General features: G+C 39.1%; 1 protein-coding gene across 1 annotated transcript; it reads right to left on the reverse strand.

Annotated features, from left to right (window-relative positions):
* Positions 1 to 220: 220 nt before the first annotated feature.
* Positions 221 to 9,896, reverse strand: LOC140227653 (proline-rich protein 11-like). Its single transcript, XM_072308070.1, has 8 exons — positions 9,697 to 9,896; positions 7,942 to 8,131; positions 7,175 to 7,303; positions 4,647 to 4,994; positions 3,792 to 3,875; positions 1,930 to 2,060; positions 940 to 1,090; positions 221 to 307 (listed from the first exon to the last, which is right to left on the reverse strand). Exons 1-8 carry the CDS (start codon positions 9,852 to 9,854, stop codon positions 221 to 223), a joined length of 1,278 nt encoding a protein of 425 aa, XP_072164171.1. The 5' UTR covers positions 9,855 to 9,896.
* Positions 9,897 to 10,176: the final 280 nt, after the last annotated feature.

The following is a 10,176-nucleotide window of genomic DNA, read 5'->3' on the forward strand; positions in this document are numbered from 1 at the left end:
CACAACACCACATATAGTCACAGGCAAGAACACAAGTTCATACCACATCTCCACCAACTCCCTCCCCCGCCCCCCCCCCCCAACACACACACACACACACACACACCCACAGACACATGCACACACATGCTGTTTTTCTTTCCCCTTGCTGCTTTATATTCCACCAGTCAAGATTTCTTACAAAATGGAACTCTTCAGATAGCCTCACTCTTGTGTCAGCTCATATCCTCAATCCTGGCGAAACGGAGATCTCCGGAGAGGAACCGGTGCTACGGGGAGATGTTCTTCCTGATGGTGACGAAAAGCTCTGTGTTGGAGAGATTCAAGTCCACAACATACCACAGTAAGACTTTCCATTATCAAGCAAAATCAACAACAACACAAGAGAGATCAAATTCAATTTAGTTTTCGCTCCATATGTTCTCCTCCCTTGCATTCTATCTCTCTTATGCATGTTGTTATTCTTTTGATACACACTGTACCTGATATTGTTTCATCATAAAATGAATATAGGGGTTCAATAAAGAGGATATTCTCAAAGTTGAATACAGTGGTAAGCATGCAAGATTAAAAAAGAAATAGATATACTGATAAGATTATATAACACAACTGTTCATTGGTGTACAGCTTTTGAAACAGAAGCTTGTTAATGAAATGTTTGGCTGAGATAAACTGAAGACAGTTCATGTACTCATATGACAACTTTCCAGTCTAAACAGATACCAAAGATGCTATATGCATCAAGTGATAAAGAAACTCTTGGATACACAAGCAAAATGTCTTGGTGACGTTGTCACTGTCTCAGAAGTAACACCTAGACTAGTGGGGGGGGGGGTCAATATAGGATACGGCCCCCTCAGGATCCTTTCGAGTTTTAATACTAAGGTGGAATGTAAAGATGGAATATCTCTTGTTGCCATAGTGACAAGACAGCCTCACCCTAAACTTTCTCTTGAGGGCCCTGGCCATGATGGGAGTGAGGCCCACTCCACTCTCCACTGGCTTGGATCTGTAGGGTGTGCCACCGGGACTGCGGGGCAAACCAATCTTCTTCAGAGATGTGCGAAATTCCAGAGCCTCCAGGCTTAACCTACAAAAGTGAAGGAAAGACAACCTGAAATTTAATCGGAAACTTTCAGAACAACCACAACAACAGTAATTCTTGTTGTTGCAATTATTGTAGACTGATATTCACTATGCAATTATTAGAACCAATGATGATGGAAATATCTCATTAGATGAGGCATTGACAGGTTCAGGGAATTGAAAACACTCAAAACTGGCATAAAGAAAATGCATGGTAGTATGAATGAAGAATATGAAGACAAGGTACAGTCATGACCATTTCATTATTACTTGTTTCTTCAACATGTAAGTGATGCACAATGGGACCAATAAAGACCCTGGATCCCTGGATAACAGCTGAAAAAAATTTCGGTGTGCACTGCTTGGTTCAACCATCACTGTGCTTTGTTCGCCGATTGGCACAAATGTCTGGAAATCATTTGTCAGTGAATAGAGATTAACTAATCCCCCTAACCCTATTGTGTCACCATGTCCTTATTGGGCTGAGACACATTGCTGCACATTGGTGGGGTGATGGCTGATCTTCAACTAGGTCAAGTTTGGATGGATTATTGAATGCTGGTGTAAAAGCGAGGCAAGTTTTAAGATAAATGCCTGGACACATACAGGTTTAACTAAAACAGTAACTGAGATCCTATGAAGCAGCCCTATGTGAGAACTAGAATTCTAGTCATTTTCACTTCATCATAATTTAGTGTATTTTGCAAGACATACATGCTTTTTAATGTTATGCAATTAGTGTATTTTGCAAGACATACATGCTTTTTAATGTTACAGGTGTATGCAATTAACTATACTTAACTTCAGAGGCAAACTAAAACAACATAGCACCATGACACGGACCTTGCTCTCATGGTCAGCTCAGGCTCCTTGGGGTCAGAGAGTCGCCTGCTTGACCGCCTCAGCTGGACGTTCTGAAGGTCAGACAGGGAGACCAAAGGTCCTCTAACTTTGTCTTGAGGTTTGACCGACCGCTGTGAAAAAAAAAAAAAAAAAAAAAAGAATTGTGGATCTTTGGCATTGAGAATTGTAGAACCACAAGGCAAAAATATATGTGCCCCTGCACCTCAAAACAAACAAAAAGTCGCCAGACATGAGTTTTTAGTTAAGACCATATTCTGAAAGAGCAGACTTTAAGCTTGAAGATGATGTATAACTCAAATCAAACGGACTCTCCTAACCTATCTAAACATTGGAAAGAAAGCACAAACTCAGGAAAAGTGTGAACTGAGAAAAGAGGCTCTGAAGTACAGTGTCTATTTAAGCGCTTAATCTTTACCAAACCGTGCTGGCTGTGCGATGAATGGGACAAAAAACAGGAAGTAAACCACCAGAGTAACAACAATGAAGGGATTATCAGATTAAACTGAAATTGAGCATGCCTCATTAGCACATTATGTCCATAATCAATGCCAACTTTCAAAGCAGTAGCATTATCCTTTCAAAAGTTATTAGAGTTGAAAGTGAAGAGTGTGGACAAGGTTTTTCAGAAATTAAAAAGGGATTCTAAAGACACACCTAATCACACTATTCTACCAAAAATGTTCGAGATAAACTGCTAAAAAAAAAAACACACTTTCCTGCCCGTTTTATGATACCAAATTTTAGCATAATGTAAAAGAAGATCCGCTCTTTCAGAAAATATGAAAGAGTCAAGTTCGGCTTATTTTCAGTTCTCACGCAAAATCAGTGTGTGTGACTTTATGTTCGTTTTGAGGTGCACAGTCACATATGCACAATCTAATGTAAAGAGAATGTATCTGCCCATCACTTTCATGAAGGTGTACCATGATCTGGTTAACTCTTTATGTGCCATGGTGGAAACCCCCTGGGTGCCACGTTATTCTGAGACACGAAAGTAGTCATGCTTTGAGAAAGAATTCTGTTTTTCCAATTTGTATAGCTTCTACAAATTTCTGTTAAGCTGGACATAATGGTGAGCAAAGTTAAAGAGGAATGCCAAACTTTGCTTCTATATACAATGTATAACAATTCTATTTTCAATTTTCTTTTGAATTACCAGTTGCTACATTACTGTAAAGGTATGACTTTTGCACATAAAATAGTGACAGAAACTTAGATTGTATACGCAAATCTATTTGGGAACACCGCTTGATAGTCAATCACCGCATAGAATGCAAGCCGTATGTGAGAGGAACAAAAGCGCGAGAAACGCTTTGATTATACCGCAGGATTAGCGATTTATCGATCGGTTTTGGCGGGTTTCTTTGTTGAGCAGAATATGCGAAGTTGGCACGCCGTCGACTGAGCCGGACGTGCGAACGTGGCACATAAAGAGTTAATATGAGTTTTTCTTCACTTTTATTTTTCCGCCACCTTTCCACAGTTCATAAAACACCACCTACTTATGTCCATAGCTTCTTGATCAAATCATTTCTTTAAATACATTACATTCAATATCCCTCCTGTAATGTTCATTGCATACTGCACTCACTTATTAGGGAGTGAGGCAAGTACCGAATAAAAGTGACTGGGTTTTATATGCACACTGACAGATTGCATTGGAGCTAAGTACACTATAGCTACATGACAAATTCATACCACCGAAAGTAGAGTTCATAATATAGTCAATATGTACACTACTTCAAGAAATACAGGGAAAGAGGTTTTCTTCCTCATCTACATCACCATGCAAACTTTGAAACAACACATACAAGTACCTATGAAATAGAAACCCAACTTACCTCTTGTTTTGAGGTCACCTTTCTCAGCTTGACACCCTTGATATCATCCAGTGTGACAACTGGCCTGGCATTTTCCTTTGACTGCTGCATGAAAGAGAATCTGGTGGGTATTAGTCAGAGGTGAAGAACATCACTGTAAAAACAGGAAATTTTTGCATGCATGAAATTTTCGTAAATTCATGAGGAGCCAAAATTCACAAAATTAAAATGCACTTGAAGTTCTTGAATGCCAGAGGCGAATTTCATGTCACGAAAAAGCTGTAGTCTGCAATTTGCGAAAACTTATGCCACTAATATTTCTGGTTTTACAGTATGAACGCGGCTATAAGTACATGTATCATCAATACACATACAGGACTTCTGGAAATTAGAAATTCAGAAATTAACAGTTAAAATACACTGAGACCTTTCAAAACAGTCAATATACCTATGAGCAAACAAGTGGGACCAAACACTGGAAAATTCAATTTTCTTTCTGAATAAAAGTCATCAAAAGAAGTACAGTCAACCCTGCTTAAGGTGACCTTGCATAATTCGGATAATCCTCTGAGTCAAAGGTCTTTTCAAGTCCTCTTCTCTTTATATTCTATCTATGTTATCCCTCATGAGTCAAATTTTCTCTTAAGTCAAAGCTTTTTCTTCAATCAATATACATGTAGATCCACAAGGTTGATTGTATGTATGGGTCCATACTTATTTCTTAAGTCTAAACAGACAGAGATTCACTTTTGCTGCAGTACAGGCAAAACAATGTGATTTCAAAACAAAAATGTATTTCGAACAATGTTTGTTTGATGACACGTACATGTTAGAATCTATGGTGTGGTAATGAAAGTGCAGGTGAGGAAAGTTTACCTTCTTGGCACCATCTTTCTTTTTGGGCAGATTCTTTCTCCAGTCTTGAGATGCGGGAGCTTTGACCGAGGGAGGCGGGGGAGGGGGAGGAGGGGGTGGGGCCATGAGAGGAGGCATAGCAGGAGCAGGAGGAGGAGGAGGAGGAGGAGGCGGGGCCAGCAGTGGCTCAGAGGCAGCTGTAGGCGGGACCTGCGTGGCTGCCCCAGCTAATGAATTGCTCCCCACTGGAGTTGTGGTGGCTGAGTTGTTACAAGTCCCTCCTGAAGTGTTGCAGGGGCTGTGTAATGGGCAACAGTTGCAAGATGAGTCTGAAGTCCTCGAAGTATTGGGAGATTTGCCCTCAGGATTCTTCACATGATACATAAGAAAGCAAACAAAAACAAATACACACATTATATCCTTCTTGAATGAAATCCTGATCACTGATTGGTCAACAAAGCATTATGTGACCAAACATAGAAGACGAAATTCAAAGGGAGAAAAATGTTTTATACCGTAACATTTTATCCATGGTATAGTGCTTCTATATATCACAAGATATTTTCTTGCAGGTACACTACAAATGCTACATCTATAGTGTGTGAAATTGCCCATCAGTATTGGCTCCATAGAACACTGTGTAAAATAATGTCCACTGCAGGACAATAATCATCTGCTCTGCAATATGTAAACATTTTTATGTCAACAGTTTTCCTTTTTTTAAGATTCATGGGAGGAATATCAAACAAATATGCCATGTAGTGTTTTGAGCCACTAGAGAAATTACGGATTCTTTGGTGACAGAAATTGTGCTGTACACTGCCTCCTCAGAATTCATAATTTCAACTAGAGCCTCTCAGTGAATGTATTGTTTAACCTTAAAAAGACTGGGGGGGGCCTAAAAGGCCCCCCCTCGACATTTCGCGCGATTACTCAGCAACACGCAATGCTCTCGCCGCGATGCTCTGTGACTTTTTTCTTTCGAGTTTCCCGCACATTTTGACACCAAATTTGTGATGCCCGGGGGTACGATTCTGAAGTTACGTAACTTTTTGTACATGCACATGAGACCGAAAATGGCTCAAAAATGCGATTTTGTGTACAAAGTAAATACAAATTGAGTTTTATCACATTGTTCATATAAATATGCTTATTTTTACTCTCAATGGCTAAAATCAATTTGTTTTAGTAGTATTATGCTTCAAAAAGGGTCTGCCACAAATTTTGCTGAAAAAAAAACCAACAAAAACAAAAGGTCGAAAAAACAAAGAAATACATAAGAAATTCATAAAACAATAAAAGAATAAGAAATTAATTTTGATACCGAATTTTTTTTCAAGTACATTTGCTAAGAGTGCTACAAAGAATATCTAGACCAAAAATGAGCACTTTTGGAGCTTTATTTACTGATTTAGATAAAAAAGGTCTGATTTCTCGCATAAATTAGCATAATTAATCAAAATAAAATAAAAGAAGACTATTTTGGAAAATTTAAATATACGATCTTGTAGATTACATCGCACACTACCATTGTGCAAATTCCCGCGGCGATCGCGCGATCCACAGCCGAGATCTTAAGGGGGGGCCCTTTAGGCCCCCCCCCCCCCCCCAGTCTTTCGAGCTACCAAAATAGCCCAGTCTTTTTAGGGTTAATATGATATGATGTGATATGATATGATATGTTGATTAAGATCTGTTATTTTCAACAAACAAAGTACAACATGTATCACTACCACGTACTCATCAATGATTCCACTACCGGTAGTTTGAAGATAAGGAGTGTTCCCATGATTGGCTTGCCTTTCTGAAATACGGTTTCTCACCAGAAACAATGCCAGTGGCAACAGAGATCTTCCAAATCCAAGGACAAGATCAGAGATTATAGTGCATTTTGATAGTTATGGTCGTAAAATGTCCCAAATCATAACTTGAATTTGGCAATGATTTTGACCTGCTTCACTGTGTTCAAGGTAATGACCATCCTATCATGATTAATGGCCCAGTGCTTCCTGGCTAAGAGAGGCAACTGGTAGGCTGTATGAAACAGTAGCAAAATGTTGCAGAAAAAAAAAATCAAAATCCTGAATATCAACTGTCAAATCTAATCATTAAATCACTCCATACTTTTGAGTTAAATAAGACCATACTCTGATTCTGAGGAAGTTCTTACTCAGCCTGCTCATGACATTGAGTTACCATATTTTAGACAATCTAAAAATCCTTAAAAAGAACACATCACAGTCTTCTAGAATTGGACAAACATGAAGAAAATCATTAATGAGAGTCTATCAAACAATTTGTGACATGTTGTGCTAACACATTTTTGGCTCTCAATACTGCTCAAAGACACTGACCTGAATTAACCCAAAAGCTCCCCCGATGCTGTGTTATTACAAAATAATCAAACCTTGTAAGAAATATGCAACACAAGTTTCCTTTGGTGAATCTCTTCACAGTGTATGGAAAGAAAATCAATGCACTCCACCAAACATAAATTTTACCTACCGTACATCTACCAAACAAAACGTGGCACTTGGAAAGAGACTAACTTTAGATTGCATGTCTTCAGTGAGTTTTTGGAGTTGTTCTTGGAGTGAGGCTAGCTGCTCCTTGGTGGAGGTCAGCTCTCGCCAGTAGACTCTGGAGGGAAACACCACATCTTTGGCATACTCCAGGCTCTGTCACAGCAGAGAATAACATGGACAATAGCAAATTAGTGATACATCTGCTGCATTTTAGATTTAAATGTTTAGCCTGCATGACAGCAGAGTAAAGAAGGAAATAGTTACTTAAATAAACAAAAGATACATTATATATGTAATTGTATGTATAGAAATCACGTACCGTACTGATATATTTTCATTTATTTCATTTCATTTATTGTTTCTGCATGGTACAATTAATCAGCAAACCACTTTTGAAAACATGCACATTGATTCATCACTAATCATGGCCAACTTTGCACATGAGGAGATTTGGTATTATCCCATTATCCAAAATATCCACTCGTAGATGGCTGAATAAGATTTCAAGTTTCTTTTGTTTCTTTTAGTTAAAAGTGACAGCAACTGCACATGTGTAAGTCATATTTAACATTTGAAAATTCATGAGACATTTTTGTTTGTTGTTGTTTTGTGTAATAAAAAGGTATATATCTGAACCTGTTGAAGACATGTTCCGGGTATATTCAGACACGTGTCTTTAGGAAATGTGTATTATTGCAAAATCTACAGCATTTTTTGGATGCTCATAAAGTAGTTTATAACAAGAAAAATTTCCAATCAGTTGTATGGAAGATGAGGGCTGTACTTCTCACCTGATGCACTTTCATGGAGCACCACTTGCACACACTGGAGATGGTTGCTGGCAGCTTGCTTAGACTCACATCCCCAGTTGTTCCCAGCCAGTAGGAGGCATCAATGAATGGGATCATACTGCCCAGCGATGAGGACCTCCGCTCTAACTCCTGGATGTGGCTACCAGAAGCATCGCTGTCCTCGAATAATCTGTATCATATGATTCACTCAGGTCATTACCACAGAAACCAGCACGATATATCTAACTTTATTCAAATATTACTGACAAAAAACAGGAAATACATGTACTGCACATTATATGTGATTCATTCTACATTTCTACATTGTTTTTATTTTTGTGAGTTTCTTTTGTCCACTAATATGCACAACATTAACAACCCACAAAAAAGGATGATGCATTTTCCTCATTTAATCATTTTGGTTCTCAATCGTAAATTTGACCTAACTCATCAATTTGTTTTTCAAGTCCTAATTTGTAATTTATACCTACAAAATACTATGTGCAGTACATTGTAAAAATGCAGCATTGCTACAGCATCAACGTTTCTAGGAAGAGCTTAAATTTGCCCCTTTCAGATAGACAGGCTACTGTATCGTATGTTCAGTACACAAAGTTCATAGAGATATCCTGACAAATGAATTTCATCCAAAAAATGCACACTCTAAAACAGGGTTTAAACACAAAGACCTTGAAAGCAATTTGTTTCACCGGTAAGATGACACCTGATAGTGTGGGGATTCATGGATAGCCCAAACTATTTGCTGCCCACTCGGGTACATAAAAAAAAAAAAAACAACAACTACAAATCGTCTGTTGAGAATGAGAAGGGCGCGTAAGTTGTCTCAAACCCTGGGTTTAGTGGCAACTTAACGCCCTTATCATTCTCAACCGACAAAATAGTAGAGGTCATCAAATACATGCACTGAAGCATATGCTAACTGGCAACAGTCAACTCCAGTCCAGATTCTTTGGATGTGTCTATACTTACACAGAGATCAGTGATAAAGGTGTATACAGTCTCTTATAATATGTTAAAGACCTAATAAAATGGTTTAGCCATTTTTTTCTTAATGATGTAATAACATTAAATGTTAAATTCTAAGTAATTCTGTGGCCATGCGGGGTTTTTTACTGTTCTGAATTTTGTTCTATATTTGTTAACATAATGGATGCAATTTCCTCGGTTTTAGGGGAAGACATTATGCTCGAGGTACCACGTATTTGTGCAAGCTAACTTAGTGATAATGTACGTGGTACTAATGCGTACATGTCGACAGCCAGTGGGTCGATCGGAAGCGCACATCCCGGGCCCGGGCGCCGGGCCTGGCCGGGCTAGCTAACGTGTACGCGTGTGTACCAAGCTAGTAATCTAAGTGCTAGTGCTGAGCGGCGTCTGCTAACTGAGCACAACTCCGTGCTTATACGTCATCAATCGGTTCAGGGGTGTTGGTCACGTGACATATTTTTTCGCAAAAACTGCAACGAGGTCCTCCAAAAATGTGATATTTGGGGGAGTTTCTAGAAGCGATAGAAACCGGAACGACACTGAAAACATATTTACATTGATAATCATGACATATATTTTACATTTCTTTTACATATTAAAACATTTTGCAAGCATTTTATTAGGTCTTTAAGGGGATTATGGAATACACGAACCGGTGTAGCCTCCCTACTCCATGAATCCCCACACTACTGGGTCCTTTATGGAGGATTGTTTTTCTCCAATTGAAAAACAACAACTACAACTCACATTTGAGAGACGTCTATCTCCATGTCTGCCGATGACTTCTCCCCGCCCTCATGAAGCGCGGTTGTGGACCAGCTGCGATCCGACCTGCCACGGTGCCGACGCCTTCGACGGCGGGAGGAAAATGAGAGGAAGGAAGCCCTCCTGCTCCGGTGTTTCATCTGACAGAGAAGGATGCTGTCCTTGGCTTGGAATAATTCACAAAAGAGCTGCTACCAATGACACTTCTATGCAGCTCTTCTGGTGAATCAACAAGTACCCATCTATCACCAGATGTCGTGTTGTCAGCAGAAGTTGTTTTTACAATCATGCAGCCATGCAGTGGAGAAAACCCTGAAAATCTCTCTACGAGACTCTAGCTCCTGCAAATATGAAACAAAGCAAAGAAAATTCTGATATTAAAACACTGGTAGGTCTATACAGATATTTCAACAAAGAAGATCTAGAAACCTCTACATGTACAGTACATCTAGACTCAATATT

The sequence above is a fragment of the Diadema setosum genome, chromosome 4 (genome assembly GCF_964275005.1).
Source record: "Diadema setosum chromosome 4, eeDiaSeto1, whole genome shotgun sequence".
Lineage (NCBI taxonomy): Eukaryota > Metazoa > Echinodermata > Echinoidea > Diadematoida > Diadematidae > Diadema > Diadema setosum.

Excerpts from the sequence above, each read along its gene's own strand:
- LOC140227653 (XM_072308070.1), bottom strand. The coding sequence starts at position 9,854 with ATGAAACACCGGAGCAGGAGGGCTTCCTTCCTCTCATTTTCCTCCCGC. Across the intron at positions 7,304-7,941 it reads GCTCCATGAAAGTGCATCAG|AGCCTGGAGTATGCCAAAGA; the intron begins GTGAGAAGTACA and ends CTGCTGTGACAG. Across the intron at positions 2,061-3,791 it reads AGGTGACCTCAAAACAAGAG|CGGTCGGTCAAACCTCAAGA; the intron begins GTAAGTTGGGTT and ends TTTTTTTCACAG.